At 44.4% G+C, this 18,729-nt stretch overlaps 1 protein-coding gene across 3 annotated transcripts in view; it reads left to right on the top strand.

Moving 5' to 3' along the window:
* The first annotated feature begins 1,323 nt into the window (after positions 1–1,323).
* The window catches only part of LOC112236507 (solute carrier family 12 member 4-like), a 42,484-nt gene continuing 25,078 nt past the window's right edge, over positions 1,324–18,729 (top strand). Inside the window, exons 1-4 of one of the 3 annotated variants that reach the window (XR_006084737.1) lie at positions 1,324–1,841; positions 16,234–16,328; positions 17,473–17,604; positions 18,207–18,353. Coding sequence is in view for 1 of the 3 variants with exons in the window: in XM_042331049.1 (XP_042186983.1) it covers positions 1,703–1,841; positions 16,234–16,328; positions 17,473–17,604; positions 18,207–18,353 (513 nt within the window). In the remaining 2 variants the exon portion in view is untranslated. The remainder of the gene's footprint in view (positions 1,842–16,233; positions 16,329–17,472; positions 17,605–18,206; positions 18,354–18,729) is intronic. The other 2 variants (XR_006084736.1, XM_042331049.1) reach the window with 2 other exon arrangements.

Below are 18,729 nucleotides of genomic sequence, written 5' to 3' on the forward strand. Positions count from 1 at the left end.
TGCCTTACTTCCTTACTTAATTTGCACACACTGTATACAGATTTTCTATTGTGTTAAAAACTGTATTTTGTTGCATTTGTTTATCCCATGTGTAACTCTGTTGTTGTTTTTGCCACACTGCTTTGCTTTATCTTGGCCAGGTCGCAGTTGTAAATGAGAACTTGTTCTTAACTGGCCTACCTGGTTAAATAAAGGTGAAATATATATATATACAGTATATATATTGAGTTTATTTTTTAAATAAGGTCGATTTGGAAAATAAAAGAGGGCCTTGGGAAGGAGTGCCAAAGACATGAGAGCACATGAGGTTTTCCTTCCAGCTGCAGTCTGTTACTGATGCTTTGGGTTGGGTCGTTGTGGTAAAGACGCTGTAAAGATTCTGTTGTAAAGATTCCGTTCATGTTTATTTTACTGTATACAGTAATTGTACTGTATAATTTTACTGTATTGTATTACAGCTATAAGGCCTAAAATGAAAGCAGAATCATTTATATCGTATGTCTACACAGTGTAGGAATACACAGGATGTTGCTGTCTGTTCCTCGGGTCAAAGGCTGATATGACATCAGCATTATGTTGTTTGTAGGAATAGGAGGGGGAGAGTTGGGTAGTTCACTGTGTCATATTTTCCTCTGCTTATGCCAAACGCAGGGGCTGTGTTACACGCTTGCTCTCTCGCACTCCCTCACTCTCTCTCTTTCATCTCTCTTTTTATTTATTTCTCTCTCCGTCTTGCTCTCTCGCACTCCCTCACTCTCTCTCTTTCGTCTCTCTTTTTATTTATTTCTCTCTCCGTCTTGCTCTCTCGCACTCCCTCACTCTCTCTCTTTCGTCTCTCTTTTTATTTATTTCTCTCTCCGTCTTGCTCTCTCGCACTCCCTCACTCTCTCTCTTTCTCTCTTTTTATTTATTTCTCTCTCCGTCTTGCTCTCTTTCTCTTTTTATTTATTTCTCTCTCCGTCTTGCTCTCTCGCACTCCCTCGTCTCTTTATCTCTCTCTCTCTCTCTCTCTTTCTGTCATCTCTTTCCCGCTCGCTCTCTGTTCTCTCTCAAACAAACACTTGGTTAATTTGATTATTTTCCAAACTGCCACGTCTCAGAGTTGTGTGTGTGTTTTGGTCAAGACCCACATACACAGAGGACTGTCTGTCTGTGTGTGTGTGTATGTGTGTGTGTGTGTGTTTGTGAGAGAGAGAGCGAGAGAGAGAGAGAGAGAGAGAGAGAGAGAGAGAGAACGTGTTCAGTGTGGAGAGGGTCAATTAACAACATGGCCATGGAATGGGTTTCTCTGCTGTCCCTCTTTTCTCACTCTCTCTCAGTATATGACCACTGAGTATATGATATGAGTCAGTGGTGCTGACGACAGTGGGACACTGACTGTGTCTCAGAGTCCTCTCCTCCCCTGCCAGACTGAGTTTCCCAGGCTACATGACAGGCAGCACCTCTTTTATTCACACAAGCAGCCCAGGAGGCTGGCCTGGTCGGGGCTGGTAGAGGGGGCAGGGCTATGGTATGGTAATGTGCTCAGAGGAAGTGAGCGCAGGGTAGTGGAATGCTGCTGAGATTAGTAGTACTGACTGACTGCCTGGGAGTTCAGCTGGCTGATCAAGTCTGTCAGGACAGCGCTAACCGCTAGCTGCTGAAAGCCTATCCGGAGATACTGAGGATTATTAGCATCAGGGCCTAACCAGCGGATGAAAACATGCCCCATTTCACAGTGGTACCGGTGGAGGACAGCGCTACATCCAACTATGACAGCCTGGAAGGAATTAACTGGGTGGACTACAGAGACACAGGACAGGGGGGACACCCTGGACATCTAGACACTGTCAGCTCTGATGGTGAGTCTCTCTCTCTCTCGCTCTTTCTCAGACAACTGTTCCTCTCAACTCTTTACAAAGTAGAACAACATTGTTGTCTTGTTAACTAAGAACTGCTTGGAAGAACAGACAGACAACTGTTGCTCAACTCTTTATAAGCAGGTTGTCCTATTTACTAAGAGAACTGTCTAGAAATGTGAAGTTAATGAGATGTTTTCTATAGTGTGTTGTTATGAGTGTGACCTGAGGAGAAGTTGTGGGAATGCTTTACATTGTCCTGGGGGCTGGCTGAGACAGAACAGCTGGTTGTATGTTTACCATGGCAATCCTCCAACCTACCTGGCAGATTTCCTTTCCTGGCAGAGAGTTTTCCAGCCTATTTTTGAAAGCTCAGGGAATTTTCTGTGGAGTGTTATCGTGGGATTTCAGAGATTCAGGACAGACTCAGGAAGATTACCCCATCATGAGCCCCCTCATGCCAAATATGTCTGTGGTGACAAAGGGAAAATAATTGGAGGGGCAAGGGTGGGGGTGGGGTGAGGGGGAGGGGGTAGAGGGGGCGGAGAGGCAGGGGGACCAGCCCTGCTTAGGCCTCAAGTGTTCCATCTGACAAAAGATGGAGCACTCTTTGTGCATAGCGTTTATTTATTTTCACACACAGAGGTTGAGCAGGCTGTTAAACCAGTGAGAAACAGATTTTTCTTTCTCTCAGTCTATCTCAGCTGTATATCTAGTTCTAGTCCCTCTTTCAGTTTCTCAATTTGCTTCTGTATCAAGTATGGGAAAGTGGATAAACCACTCCTAGGTGGAGAGGAGAGGAGTTTGTAGCCAGGGGGCAGGATTATATGAGACTGCTGATATGCAAGGCTGACATGGGAACCGACCAGGCGTGAGTCTGCTGTATGAGGGAGAGAAAGGAGAGCTTTAATAAAAGGGAGCTGCCTCATAATGAAGCACCCACACAAAACCACAGGCTGGCCGACCAGGCACACAGACCTACCCCTGCCTGGCCTTCCATCCATTACTGCCAGGGTAATGAATACACCACCATCACAGGCTGGCCAGCCAGGCACACAGACCTACCCCTGCCTGGCCTTCCATCCATTACAGCCAGGGTAATGAAAACACCACCATCACAGGCTGGCCGGCCGGGCACACAGACCTACCCCTGCCTGGCCTTCCATCCATTACTGCCAGGGTAATGAATACACCTCCATCACAGGCTGGCCAGCCAGGCACACAGACCTACCCCTGCCTGGCCTTCCATCCATTACTGCCAGGGTAATGAATACACCACCATCACAGGCTGGCCAGCCAGGCACACAGACCTACCCCTGCCTGGCCTTCCATCCATTACTGCCAGGGTAATGAATACACCACCATCACAGGCTGGCCGGCAGGGCACACAGACCTACCCCTGCCTGGCCTTCCATCCATTACTGCCAGGGTAGTGAATACACCTCCATCACAGGCTGGCCAGCCAGGCACACAGACCTACCCCTGCCTGGCCTTCCATCCATTACTGCCAGGGTAGTGAATACACCTCCATCACAGGCTGGCCAGCCAGGCACACAGACCTACCCCTGCCTGGCCTTCCATCCATTACTGCCAGGGTAGTGAATACACCACCATCACAGAGTTATAGAGGAAGTAGGTGCTCAATGTTCTGGCCTGGGATTAATTACTATTGTTTCCAAGATAGTTAATATTGGTTGAGCAGTTTTTTCTCTCCCACGGAGAATGCGTAGGCAGGGAGAATGCGTGGGCGGGGAGAATGCGTGGGCGGGGAGAATGCGTGGGCGGGGAGAATGCGTGGGCGGGGAGAATGCGTGGGCGGGGAGAATGCGTGGGCGGGGAGAATGCGTGGGCAGGGAAAATGCATGGGCAGGGAAAATGCTGTGCAGGGAGAATGCGTGGGCGGGGAGAATGCGTGGGCAGGGAAAATGCATGGGCAGGGAGAATGCGTGAGCAGGGAGAAAGCGTAGGCAGGGAAAATGCGTGTACAGGGAGAATGCGTAGGCAGGGAGAATGCGTGGGCAGGGAGAATGCGTGGGCAGGGAGAAAGCGTGGGCAGGGAGAATGCGTGGGCAGGGAGAAAGCGTGGGCAGGGAGAATGCGTAGGCAGGGAGAATGCGTGGGCAGGGAGAAAGCGTGGGCAGGGAGAATGCGTAGGCGGGGAGAAAGCGTAGGCAGGGAGAAAGCGTAGGCAGGGAGAATGCGTGGGCAGGGAGAAAGCGTGGGCAGGGAGAATGCGTGGGCAGGGAGAATGCGTGGGCAGGGAGAAAGCGTAGGCAGGGAGAATGCGTGGGCAGGGAGAAAGCGTGGGCAGGGAGAATGCGTGGGCAGGGAGAATGCATGGGCAGGGAGAAAGCGTGGGCAGGGAGAATGCGTGGGCAGGGAGAATGCGTAGGCAGGGAGAATGCGTAGGCAGGGAGAATGCGTGGGCAGGGGAGAATGCATAGGCAGGGAGAATGCGTGGGCAGGGAGAATGCGTAGGCAGGGAGAATGCGTAGGCAGGGAGAATGCGTGGGCAGGGAGAAAGCGTAGGCAGGGAGAATGCGTGGGCAGGGAGAATGCGTAGGCAGGGAGAATGCGTAGGCAGGAGAATGCGTAGGCAGGGAGAATGCGTAGGCAGGGAGAATGCGTAGGCAGGGAGAATGCGTAGGCAGGGAGAATGCGTAGGCAGGGAGAATGCGTAGGCAGGGAGAATGCGTAGGCAGGGAGAATGCGTAGGCAGGGAGAATGCGTAGGCAGGGAGAATGCGTAGGCAGGGAGAATGCGTAGGCAGGGAGAATGCGTAGGCAGGGAGAAAGCGTAGGCAGGGAGAAAGCGTGGGCAGGGAGAATGCATAGGCAGGGAGAAAGCGTAGGCAGGGAGAATGCGTAGGCAGGGAGAATGCGTAGGCAGGGAGAATGCGTGGGCAGGGAGAAAGCGTAGGCAGGGAGAATGCGTGGGCAGGGAGAAAGCGTAGGCAGGGAGAATGCGTGGGCAGGGAGAAAGCGTGGGCAGGGAGAATGCGTGGGCAGGGAGAAAGCGTGGGCAGGGAGAAAGCGTGGGCAGGGAGAATGCGTGGGCGGGGAGAATGCGTGGGCAGGGAGAAAGCGTGGGCAGGGAGAAAGCATAGGCAGGGAAAATGCGTGTGCAGGGAGAATGCGTAGGCAGGGAGAATGCGTGGGCAGGGAGAATGCGTGGGCAGGGAGAAAGCGTGGGCAGGGAGAATGCGTGGGCAGGGAGAAAGCGTGGGCAGGGAGAATGCGTAGGCAGGGAGAATGCGTGGGCAGGGAGAAAGCGTGGGCGGGGAGAATGCGTAGGCGGGGAGAAAGCGTAGGCAGGGAGAAAGCGTAGGCAGGGAGAATGCGTGGGCAGGGAGAAAGCGTGGGCAGGGAGAATGCGTGGGCAGGGAGAAAGCGTGGGCAGGGAGAATGCGTGGGCAGGGAGAATGCGTGGGCAGGGAGAAAGCGTAGGCAGGGAGAATGCGTGGGCAGGGAGAAAGCGTAGGCAGGGAGAATGCGTGGGCAGGGAGAAAGCGTGGGCAGGGAGAATGCGTGGGCAGGGAGAAAGCGTGGGCAGGGAGAAAGCGTGGGCAGGGAGAATGCGTGGGTGCACGTTTGGGGTGCACTTCTTTGTGACTGTGTCCCTGCATGTGGCGGGAAACAGTTTAGTAGTGATACGCTCCACTAGACCACAGGACTGATATCATCATCATAATCTCAAACACCCTGGAATTATGGGACATCTTTGCCTAAAGTCTCCTCTATATTCCTGGAATGTATGGAATTCATTCATGGCTTGTTTTGTTGGATAGGATTTTGGCCTGGGAACAAACTGAAATACAAAGTGAAACAAAGCAAATCTAGTGTTCACAATCTAGTGTTCACAATCTAGTGTTCACAGGCAACCTCAATTTAACCCAGTTTGCGAAAACACAGCTGTTATGTGTTATCACTGGCAGTTCATGTTTTGTCCATAAGAGGGGCTCCTGAATGAATAAAACAGCTGATGGCATGAAATGACCTGGAATGGTTATCCGAGCCTGTTGAGCTCTTTCTTTCTGCACATGCCTGTCTTGAGATGACTGTGAACTCTCCCCTTCTTCTTCCTCTTAATCTCTCTCTCTGTCTTTCTCTCTCAGGCAGTGGGGTTTCCAGAGAGAGAGAGAGAGAGAGAGAGCTATGTCACCATTTCCCACTGACAGGAAGAATAACATCTAGGAAGTGAGATGGAAACAGATGACTAGGAAAAGGAGGAGTTGTTGGTGAGGTGAAGTTAGGGAGGAGATTGTTGAAGTAAAGGAGGCTATCATAGATGGTGTGATGGAGGGAGGAGGTGTGTGGGTCTGGTATGGTTGGGTAAAGAGGGTGGAGGAGAGGAGGGAGACAGCCACAGTCACAGTGCTAACTCTGTTCCAGGCTGATCGCCCTGCTCTCTCCAGAGCTGGTCTGGACTGGACTACACACTGTGGCCATTGTACCAGAGAAGCCTTCCACTAGAGTGGTAGCTAGCTAGGAGTCAGTCAGTTCTAGTCAGCCAGCCAGTCAGTTTATCCACTGTACAATATCTGGCAAGGCCACATTTGCGCATGACCGAATTAGTTGTGAGAATTTGTGTGTGTGAAATAGTGTGTTTGAGTGAATGTGTGAGAGAGTGTTTCTGAGTGAATGTCTGCATCAGCATTATCATCATGTCCTACAGTATTGTTGCCTTGCTGTAATCTAATCCACTATTGAAGGAATCTTTAGTTTTGTCTTCTATACAGAAAACAGTTGGCCTCATACTGAACTGTACAGTACAGAACAGAACAGTAGATTACGTGAGGGGAGAATCATTGTTTTTCTTCCTGGGTCTTCCCAGCCTGTCTTCAGGAGAACAGTGTCCATTCCTGTCATTCTGTCCCACATGCTTCATAGATAGTCTTAACCTCATAGAGATCAACACCCACTCTGCAGACAGCTGATTCTGTGTGTGTGGACTGAGTGATGACCGATGGGCTCTGGACAGCCGGACTGCTAATTTGAACCCTGAGACCAGTGACAGATAATGAGTCAGTCAGAAGAATTTATCATGAAGGGAAGCTGAAGTGTAAAGGATGGCTTGCAGACCGGTGTCAGTTACTGATTTGTAGTAGAATAAGGATGGCTAGTTGGCTGTGTTGATGAGGGGATTTACCACTATACATTTCTTCTATACATTCATGTTACAAGACAATGTTTTCTCACAACCGTTTCTTTCTGTAAATCTGTAGGCAATGTTTTACTTCCCATCACATCAATGCTTCCGTTGATAGAAGTGGTGACTAAGCTCCTGTATTTAGAACTGTTAAACATATGATTTTAGACTGAGAAAAAGACATACAAATAATGCCCTATAGAGTGTTCATGGGTGTACTCTGCTCTGCTGTCCCAAGTGGCTTACACATTACCCTGTGTTCCCCATAGGGCTCTGGTCAAAAGTAGTGTACTATTATAGGGATAGGGTACTGTTTTAGGACACAACCCCACTAGCTACAGCTACAGTTGTCTCCCTGAGAGGCTATAGCAGAGCACTGCTGGTAGGGTAGGGTTAGCTGTATTATTCTACTAGAGCCCCTGGGGTTAGAGCTATGAGAGACATGTAACAACAAACTGGGCTATTTTAAAGTGGGAGTTGGCAGTCCTTTATGTAGGGAATGACTGTATGTTTTCCACAGCCTCTAGCTTGCCCGGTAACAATGAATCCCAATCTCTCCTGATTGGGCTGCTAAAGTGTATTAGCTTCTGTTGAAAGACAAACAGTCCTCAAAGACTGTCTCCCAAATGGCATGTTATCCCCTATATAATGAACCCTTTGGGCCCTGATCAAAAGTAGCGCACTATACAAGGAATAGGATGCAATTTGGGACTAACCCTAAGTCTTCAGGAGAGTGTCACTGTATTGTATGATAGCTTGACTTGAGGAATTAACAGAATGCACAAAAACAACACAACTTCCTAACACAACTCTCTGAAGAAAGTCATGACCTGATGTGCAATTATGTTGTATCTATTTGGCACTTTGCCTTGTTATACCTGTATCCAAAGAATGTTCACCTGTTGCTGTTTCTGTCTGCCTTGTTTCCGAATCCACCATTTGTGCCAATGTTGTGTCAATTTGATTTTCCAATTGGTGGCCCCCCTCCTCTGTACAGATGTAGGATTTTAATTTGATCACTCTTTTGTTGCTGAGAATTTTCCTGCACAGCAGGAAATACAAACTTGTAGTGTATTTGAGTTTTAAAAAGGCTTCTAAAGTTTGTAATTTCCACTTTGAAATTTGTCCTAAAGAAAAATGTATCAACCCCTACAAGAATGTTCAAGAATTATAATCCATGTAATAATTCACATTTCCTGTTGCTGTAGGATTATTTTTCTGCTGTAGCTGGTGAACATTAAGATCCTACATCTGTACTGTACAGTGCTCCTCTGTCCTTCACTGTTGTGCTGTAATCACCCTCTACTAACCATAACCACAAGAAAAAAACGGGATGAGGGTAGATAATAACAACAAAATGGAACAGTCCATTTAAATAACGTTCTCCTAGGTAGCTCAAGATGTTCTGAAAAACTTGAAGGAAAATAAAACTGGGATGTAAAATACTTCAGTAATTCAGAATTCTGAAGAATATTGCTAGTGAATTTGGATATAGTTGTCTTTATTTTTTAGATGACAGTAATTTAACAATTTATGTATGTATAAAAAATATTCACAATCTCACTTCAGTCCTCTCAATCAGTATATCTTCATCTCCATAGCAGATTACAAAGGGAAACCCAGACGCGAGCTGCCCAGTGACACGAGCCTACCAGACAATCTAAATGCCTTTTATACTCGCTTCGAGTCAAGGAACACTGAAGCATGCACGAGATTACCAGCTGTTCTGCATGACTGTGTGATAACACTCTCGGTAGCTGATGTGAACAAAACCTTTAAACAGGTCAGTATTCATAAAGCCGCGGGGCCAGATGGATTACCAGGACGTGTACTCAAAGCATGCGCGGACCAACTGTCAAGTGTCTTCACGACCTGGTGTGAACGACCCAGTACATCACTGGGGCCAAGCTTCCTGCCATCCAGGACCTATACAATAGGCGGTATCAGAGGAAAACCCATAAAATTATCAGAGACTCCAGTCACCCAAGTTATAGACTGGTTTCTCTGCTACCGCACGGCAAGCGGTACCGGAGCGCCAAGTCTAGGACCAAAAGCCTCCTCAACAGCATCTACCCCCAAGCCATAAGACTGCTGAACAATTAATAAAATCACCACTGGACAATTTACATTGACAGCCCCCCTTTTGTACACTGCTGCTACTCACTGTTTATTATCTATGCATAGTTACTTCACCCCCACCTACATGTACAAATGACCTCTAACCTGTACCCTGCACACTGACTCTGTACTGGTGCCCCCTGTATATAACCTCATTGTTATTCTTATTGTGTTACTTTTTAGTATTACTTTTTATTTTAGTCTACTTGGTAAATATTTTCTTAACTCTTCTTGAACTGCACTGTTGGTTGAGAGTTTGTCAGTAAGCATTTCATGGTAAAGTCTACACTTGTTGTATTCAGCGCATGTGACAAATAAAGTTTGATTTGATGTGATTTGAAAGAAAGAGTGGCCTATAGCGTACTTGAAAGAGCTACAGAGACTTGATGGCTGTGTTTTGACATTTATAACCAAACCACTGATAAGCATGTGCAACTTTTAGTTTTAAATTGAATCTCAACTTAATTTACCCCTTAGTGGTAGAGAAACAGTTCATCTGATTAAGTTCATCTGATAAACAATATATCAAACAGAACTGGATCCACAAATTCTTCTTCCTCTTCTTTTCCCCAGTGTCATTAAACACAATCTAACATCTTATCAGTCAGTCATTGTTGTTTGTATGATTATTAACACTGTCCAGACAGTGACTAAGTAGACACATTTCTAACTATGAAATATGAAGAATATATTCACAATTACTTAGTTGAGCACTTCACCATCCTTTATAAATGTGTAAGGACAAGTCAAATCAAAGTTTATTGGTCACATGCGCCGAATACAGCTGGTGTAGACTACAGTAAAATGCTTACTTATGAGGCCATTCCCAACAATGCAGAGTTAAAAAGTAAGACAAATATTTTCTGTATAGAAAAGGAAAAGGTAACACAATAAAAACAATAACGAGGCTATATACAAGCAGATCATGGATCAGTTCAAATGAGCTAGACAAACTAACACCAAGTTATTATACAATACACAGTATTACAGTATTATCAAATCAAATGTAACTTAACTGCCTAAGGCTCTGGTATAGTTGTGTACCCACCTTAGTGTTGCTTGGTACAGTAGCAGGCTAGCAGCATCTCTGTTGTGGACCCTGGTGTCCGTTGAGAGTCTAACCAGTGTTGACAGCTACTGGAGCTACCTGACTAGTGTTCTTACACACACCCAAATGCTCACTCACATACACACACTCACGTTTAGGTATTCTAGCTCGAGTGCATTTGAATCTGTGCTTGCATGCACGCTCACACAGTCTTGTTTTTGTGAATTTTCAGGGACTATTTTATTCCCATTCAAAATGGGAATCTCTTACCCTTAACCTAACCCTAACCTTAAACCCTAAGCCTAACCTTAACCCCAAACCCTAAACCTAACCCTTAAGCCTAAAATAGCATTTGAACAATTCATTTTTTTATCTTGTTTTCCTACCTTGTCAGAACATTCTGGTGGGTTGTCAGGACATTGTGATCCTGATAATGTAGGGAAACATGTACACTTTATCTCTCACACACACACATTGCCTTTGAACAGCACTAATCAGAATAGCATCTCTGCCAGCTAACCACACGAGGTAGAGCCATAGAGAGGTCTAAGCTGCATGACTTCTCTGCTGCTTAATAAAGTCTTAAATGTTCATTTAAGGAGAAGTTTAGCAAAGAGGCTTTCATACCGAATGAGCTAATAGGGTGACAAAGTGTTTTTCATGGATAAGCAGCTTTGGTGATTGCTGACATGTTGAAGTTTTCTTGCTTTCTTTTGCATTATTGGTTATATAAATGGTTATCTACTGAAAAGTCACAACTCCAGAGTCTAGAGCCCAGATTCTACCTTATTAAGAAAAAATGTATTCTTAAGTGCAATGTTTTCCTTAAGTTATACTTAATGTGTATTCCTCAATAAAGTTATTGGAAATGTTCTCAAGTTTCTTCCTAAGAAAAAAAATGATGTTCTTGGATGTCTTCTTGGAAACGTTTTTAGTTCCAAGATACCTAAAACCCTTGTCTTAAACTCAGGGCAGTGTGAGATGAAGCTAATGAAAGTAATTGAGAATGTTTAAGTCATTCACAAACTTCATATGAAACTTTCAGTATTGGTTGTTTTCAACCGAAGAACATGTTTTAGAACAGTAATCTCAGTTTGAAATACGCTAGCATGATTGTCATTACTAGCTAGATTGGTTGCCTAGTCGCAATCATCTTAAGAAGATTGTTAAGAAGTTTGCAAGAAGATATTTGAGACGCCTGTAAGAAAAAAATGAAATGTTAAGATAGTTGTTTTTTTCTTTATTCAGAAGCTTCTTATGTTTTTGTGTTAGAAGTGTTCTGTGAATCTGGGTCCAGAACATCTATTGGGTTCTTTTGATGCTGATGCTCACTGTGCCTTTCTTAGAGATGAGAAGATTCTGACTGTCGTCTGGGACCAGCAAGGTCGCAAGTCACCAACTGTGTTGGGTGTGGACACTGGTTCTGTGTCAGTCAGACTCTAGTCTAGGGTATAGATCTGTGTCAGTCAGACTCTAGTCTAGGGTATAGTTCTGTGTCAGTCAGACTCTAGTCTAGGGTATAGATCTGTGTCAATCAGGCTCTAGTCTAGGGTATAGTTCTGTGTCAGTCAGACTCTAGTCTAGGGTATAGTTCTGTGTCAGTCAGACTCTAGTCTAGGGTATAGTTCTGTATCAGTCAGACTCTAGTCTAGGGTATAGATCTGTGTCAGTCAGACTAGTCTAAGGTATAGTTCTGTGTCAGTCAGACTCTAGTCTAGGGTATAGTTCTGTGTCAGTCAGACTAGTCTAAGGTATAGTTCTGTGTCAGTCAGACTCTAGTCTAGGGTATAGTTCTGTGTCAATCAGACTCTAGTCTAGGGTATAGTTCTGTGTCAGTCAGACTAGTCTAGGGTATAGATCTGTGTCAGTCAGACTAGTCTAAGGTATAGTTCTGTGTCAGTCAGACTATAGTCTAGGGTATAGTTCTGTGTCAATCAGACTCTAGTCTAGGGTATAGTTCTGTGTCAGTCAGACTCTAGTCTAGGGTATAGTTCTGTGTCAGTCAGACTCTAGTCTAGGGTATAGTTCTGTGTCAGTCAGACTCTAGTCTAGGGTATAGTTCTGTGTCAGTCAGACTCTAGTCTAGGGTATAGTTCTGTGTCAGTCAGACTCTAGTCTAGTTCTGTGTCAGGTATAGGTATAGTTCTGTGTCAGTCAGACTCTAGTCTAGGGTATAGTTCTGTGTCAGTCAGACTAGTCTAAGGTAGTTCTGTGTCAGTCAGACTCTAGTCTAGGGTATAGTTCTGTGTCAGTCAGTCTAGTCAGACTCTAGTCTAGTCTAGGGTATAGTTCTGTGTCAGTCAGACTCTAGTCTAGGGTATAGTTCAGACTAGTCTGTAGTTCAGTCAGACTCTAGTCTAGGGTATAGTTCTGTGTCAGCAGACTCTAGTCTAGACTCTAGGTATAGTTCTGTGTCAGTCAGACTCTAGTCTAGGGTATAGTTCTGTGTCAGTCAGACTAGTCTAGGGTATAGTTCTGTCAGTCAGACTCTAGTCTAGGGTATAGTTCTGTCAGTCAGACTCAGTCAGAGTTCTCAGTCAGACTCTAGTCTAGGGTATAGTTCTGTGTCAGTCAGACTCTAGTCTAGGGTATAGTTCTGTGTCAGTCAGACTCTAGTCAGTCTAGGGTATAGTTCTGTGTCAGGCAGACTCTAGTCTAGGGTATAGTTCTGTAGTCAGTCAGACTAGTCTAGGGTATAGTTCTGTGTCAGTCAGACTCTAGTCTAGGGTATAGTTATGTGTCAGTCAGACTAGTCTAGGGTATAGTTCTGTGTCAGTCAGACTCTAGTCTAGGGTATAGTTCTGTGTCAGGCAGACTAGTCTAGGGTATAGTTCTGTGTCAGTCAGACTAGTCTAGGGTATAGTTCTGTATCAGTCAGACTCTAGTCTAGGGTATAGTTCTGTGTCAGTCAGACTCTAGTCTAGGGTATAGTTCTGTGTCAGTCAGACTCTAGTCTAGGGTATAGTTCTGTATCAGTCAGACTCTAGTCTAGGGTATAGTTCTGTATCAGTCAGACTCTAGTCTAGGGTATAGTTCTGTATCAGTCAGACTCTAGTCTAGGGTATAGTTCTGTATCAGTCAGACTCTAGTCTAGGGTATAGTTCTGTATCAGTCAGACTCTAGTCTAGGGTATAGTTCTGTGTCAGTCAGACTAGTCAGACTTTTGTCTTAGAGGTTGTTTTTACGGTGGCACACAGCAGCACTGATCGTAGGCCTTTACACAAAAAGACAATCTCAATTGGTGCCCCACCCTAGTGCTTACTAGACCATTTGGACTTGCCTTTTCCTGTTTCCTTTGTTTGAATGGGACCACATTGAAAATACGGCAACTAAATGTGTGGTGGTTTTACTGGTGTGTTTAAAGCTTAATATTAATCTGCAAATATAGTATTAGTTAATACATTGGCTAATAGTCTCTGCTTTGTATTAAATGTAAAAAGACAAAGAAAGAAGCTGATGGAACTAGAAACAGAGTAAAGAATGATATTATCTTCCAAAATTCATTCTGCAGATGTAAGTTGGCCTGTAACTTCACTACACCAGTGATATGTTGACACTTCCAGTAATAGGCCTAGTTCAAAGACCTCTTCAGTCAAGCACATATGAAACAACTTCATTATATGTCTGGATAGCTTTGGGAACTTGGGTAGTCATGTTATTTCTCTCTGTAAAAATCTAAAGTGAGTGCTGCCAGTAATGTGCTGACTTGTCTAATAGTAACAAGGCATTCAGACAGAGGTGACTGTTCAGTACAGCAGGAGGAGGCGGGGAGCTCGGCAGGGTTGGCAGTCTGTCTCACTTTGTTGGCAGTCGTTTGATCTTGTGGCTCAGAGGCATTTTTGTGGAGGCACCGTTTGTTCGTTGACTTGTTGGGACCTGTCGTTGTAAATCCCTGTGTGCTGTTCTTTTCAGCGGAACTCAGGGCTCTCTGTGAGTCGTTCATAACAGTTCTGTTCATCTTTAATCTGTTTTAATTAGACATCAAACGTCAGGTCAGGAGAACCCCCTCCGGACCATTCAACTTTAGAAACGGCACCCGGTCCCCATACCCTCCATCCTTTTAATAAGACCGACTTGAAGAGGGTGTTGTGGTAGAGAGAGCGACATTTGGAAACATATAAGTGAACAGTACAGACAGATAAAGGATTATATGTTGTTTTACAAGTTCAGCATCCTTCGGTCATTATTTAGAACTGACGCTATGATGGCATGCACATTGCAATGTAAACACAAACACTGTGACTTCCTTCCTGTTTTACAATGTTCTCAAATGGCACTAACAGCAAACTGACACTAGAGGACAGTATTTGAATTGATCTGGTCTCTTTCCCTGCCCATTTTCAATGACATCATACTAGTGAGTGAGTGTTAGGTCCTTACACTTATTCCCATCTAATCTCAGAAATGGTACGAGGAGTTGACTCCCTCATCATTAGTGATTATTAAGTGGGACATGTTTTCTAAATGTTTCACAGCATATCATTTTGAGTTGCCATTATGCGTTGTTAGCATATTGACAAGACCATCATGGCCCATAGTAAATATCAATGTGCTGTACGTAGTTGTGAAATACTTTTAGATCTTCATATGCTTACTGTGTGTTTGCTCTGGCCTCTGCTCTACAACCCACAGTGTATATGTATTTGTGCCTGAGTGCCTGCTTGTGTGTACTCGCTCCTGTGTGTGCACTCCCCCTCCGGTGTGCGTGTGTGTGTGTGTGTGGCCTCACGCTGTGTGTTCTGGCCCAAGCCCCTCAGTGAGTGACAGTTTGCCCTGTGTGACAGTGTGTTCTGAATGGCACCTGACTATGTCCCGAGCCAGAGATCACAGTACACTGCTCTCTGCGCACACTGTGGCAGCATGGTCACCCTCAGCAGCACTGAGGTACTGAACACTGTGGTGCCGGAGACAGGTAAGTAGAGAAGCTTGGCACCACTGAACCAGCATGGGTCTAGTTTTAGAATAGATGCCGGAGAGAAGTTAGCATTTTGTGTCTCGTGTTCAGCCCTACTTATAGGGTACGGCAGTCGGGTAATTGTCTGTGGCTCAGGATGTTAGTATTGTAACCGGTTGGATTTGTGCTGCAAGCAAATAATGTTTGAAGAGACTCGACCATTTGTCATGTTCTCGGGTGATCCAAAGGTCAGGATCCTAATTTCTAGAAATAGATTGGTTTGTGTGTCGCGTATTATCATATTCACACAGATGCTGTGTGCACTGCCAGTAGCCCCAGGCTCATATCCAGCCTCAGCTTGATGTATCAAGGGAAACAGAGAACAGAGTTTAAACCAGAGAGAAATTACTAAGCAACTTGTCGTCTCTGCTCTATTTAACATTGATTGATTTTAGTTTTGGTCTGGTGATGTTTGGATATGAATTTATCTTTGGGTGAATGCTTTGCTTACTGGTGATGCAAGAGAAGTCGCTCAATTGCTCAATCTTGTTTAATGACATCACAATCTTGATCAGCAATGATGGGTTGAAACATTTTGCAATAGAGGGTTTGAGTGAATTCCTTCCTATTTTCTCTGTGCCTGATATTCTAAAGACATTAAAAGCAGTATAATAGTGTAGGACGCAGGTCTCTGGTTGCAGTATACCTCACATAGCAGCTGCCGGGGTAGATGACTTTGAACGTGGGAGTGGGAGACTGAGACAGACAGTGATGTCATACTGTAGGTTGTAGGCAGACTGTGGGAACTAACTTGGAGATTCGTCACAGTTAGCACCATAGACCGTATATACTGGGGTTGACAGGGTTGCATCGTTGCAGGGTTTTTATGGCTATTGTACTGTAGTTATTATTAGTCATCCCTTTTCCTGTAACCTCTAACTTTGTCTCAGATGTCATTTTTGGTGTTTTTATATTGCAACATGTTGGTTGAGATTAAAACAAACAGACTGCTGTTTTACAATAGAGCACCAGCATGCATGAATGGGAACTGATCACAAACTGACTCTCATTATCACATTTCATACTTTATAATGACCCCTGTTTATCTTACCAAGGTACTGGTTGAACATGTTATCCGTGTCTACTTTATAAATGTTTTATTTCTCTTCTTCTATCTCTTTTTTCAGGCCATGGAAATCACAAGGAGGATAGTCCTTTCCTCAGCAGTGCAGATGCTGAAAGGAAGACTGATTTCTATGACAGGAACCTGGCCTTGTTTGAGGTCTGTCTTTAAAGTAACAGTCCAGTGTTTCCAGATTCCTAGGAAATATGACCTATAATTAATTACAATTTGAGTGAAATAGTTTTCCTTCCAAAAAACATGTAATTAAATATGTTAACTGCTTTTTTGTGTTTGAATGGTGGTGGGTGTTTGTTCTCCAAATTAAGATTTGGCCACAGATTTGAGCATCAGATGAGTCAATAACATTATTTGGGAGCGAGTTAACAGATGAGTCAATAACATTATTTGGGTGTGAGTTAACAGATGAGGCAATAACATTATTTGGGTGCGAGTTAACAGATGAGTCAATAACATTATTTGGGTGTGAGTTAACAGATGAGTCAATAACATTATTTGGGTGCGAGTTAACAGATGAGTCAATAACATTATTTGGGTGCGAGTTAACAGATGAGTCAATAACATTATTTGGGTGCGAGTTAACAGATGAGTCAATAACATTATTTGGGTTCGAGTTAACAGATGAGTCAATAACATTATTTGGTCAATAACATTATTTGGGTGTGAGTTAACAGATGAGTCAATAACATTATTTGGGTGCAGATGAGTTAACAGATGAGTCAATAACATTATTTGGGTGCAAGTTAACAGATGAGTCAATAACATCAATATTTGGGTGTGAGTTAACAGATGAGTCAATAACATTATTTGGGTGCGAGTTAACAGATGAGTCAATAACATGATTTAACAGATGAGTGGGAGTTAACAGATGAGTCAATAACATTATTTGGGTGTGAGTTAACAGATGAGTCAATAACATTATTTGGGTGCGAGTTAACAGATGAGTCAATAACATTATTTGGGTGTGAGTTAACAGATGAGTCAATAACATTATTTGGGTGCGGGTTAACAGAATAAAGTGATATTTTCACTGGACAGTTATTTTAAGAGTGGCTCTCAGGGACACTGATACTAATACACAACATATTACCTTTAAACATCAGTATTTGCTAATCTCAACTGCCTAGATCACTCCATAGACCACCACTCCTCCTTCAACCTATACAAATTCAATTCCTTACACTGCACTATAACACCCTTTTACTGTAGGCAATTACACCCCAAAGACACATAGGGTACCCAACCACCTCTAACTGTTCCCTGTTCTGCTGTTCCTGTCCTGCAGGAGGAGTTGGACATCCGTCCCAAGGTGTCGTCCCTCCTCAGCCGGCTGGTCAATTACACCAACATTACCCAGGGGGCCAGGGAGCACGAGGAGGCCGAGAACACAGAGATGTCACTCAGGAAGGTCCCAAAGGTCAGAAGTCACCAAAACTACCTCTCTCTTCTTTTGAGATTCAAACAGGCTTTAGTCTCTCTCTCTCTCTACCCCCCTGTCTCTGCACATGTTTGGATCTGAGCTTGCATGCGTGTGCTTTGGGTTGAGTTGGTGCCTGTTTGTTACAGGCTCTGCCCTGTAGGCCCCCTGGTGAGAGTTGATCAATATTTTACACGATCAATAATTCTGATCAATTAGCTATTTCCTGTGGGTCTATCTGTGCTACATACCATATTCAGAAACACACACAAAAACATAGACACTGAAACACACTACTCACACAAATATGGACAACTACAGCAGTACTATCATAGTTATCTTAACAACCAAATCACTCACATCTGTTTCCTGCCTTCGTGTCACTATTTATGTTTGGTTCCTTTTCTCTTCCTGATTGATATTAGATTAAGACTGTAATGATATAAATTATAATTCTTATGAATTTTTCCTCTCCCTCGCTCTCTCTGTTCTCTTTCTTAATTTCTCTTTCTTTGTCCCTTTCATTATTGTAATCCATCTCTCTCTCTGTTCTGTTTGTTCTCTCTCACTCTCTTTGTCTCACTTCATCTCTCTCTCTGTAGTCCCCCAACATGGGTACCCTGATGGGAGTCTACCTGCCCTGTCTACAGAACATCTTTGGTGTCATCCTGTTCCTTCGTCTAACGTGGATCGTGGGCACAGCCGGCATCGTCCAGTCATTCCTCATCGTCCTCATGTGCTGCTCATGTGTTAGTACACACACACACACACACACACACACACACATTGTGGATGCACACACAGGCACACTCACACACACACACACACACTGTCTGGCAATGTTAGAAGACCATTGACACGCTGTTCTTGTCCACTTGCCAAACCCCCTGTTAAAACTGGGTCACCAGCTAGTTAACATTACCAGGCTGAATAGAACCCACAGCATTTCAATCACTTTACACACCCTGCTGTTTACTCCAAAGGACATGTAATATATTTGTGGTTTATGTCTCAACCTTTCCAATATGATTGATGAATTATGTTCAGCTGTCCAATGACAAGTGTTTATTATGTGGATAAAGAGCACAGTGTATTGGTTGATGGGCACAACATCCAGAACTTTCT

Source organism: Oncorhynchus tshawytscha, linkage group LG12 (genome assembly GCF_018296145.1).
Source record: "Oncorhynchus tshawytscha isolate Ot180627B linkage group LG12, Otsh_v2.0, whole genome shotgun sequence".
Taxonomy (NCBI): Eukaryota; Metazoa; Chordata; class Actinopteri; order Salmoniformes; family Salmonidae; genus Oncorhynchus; species Oncorhynchus tshawytscha.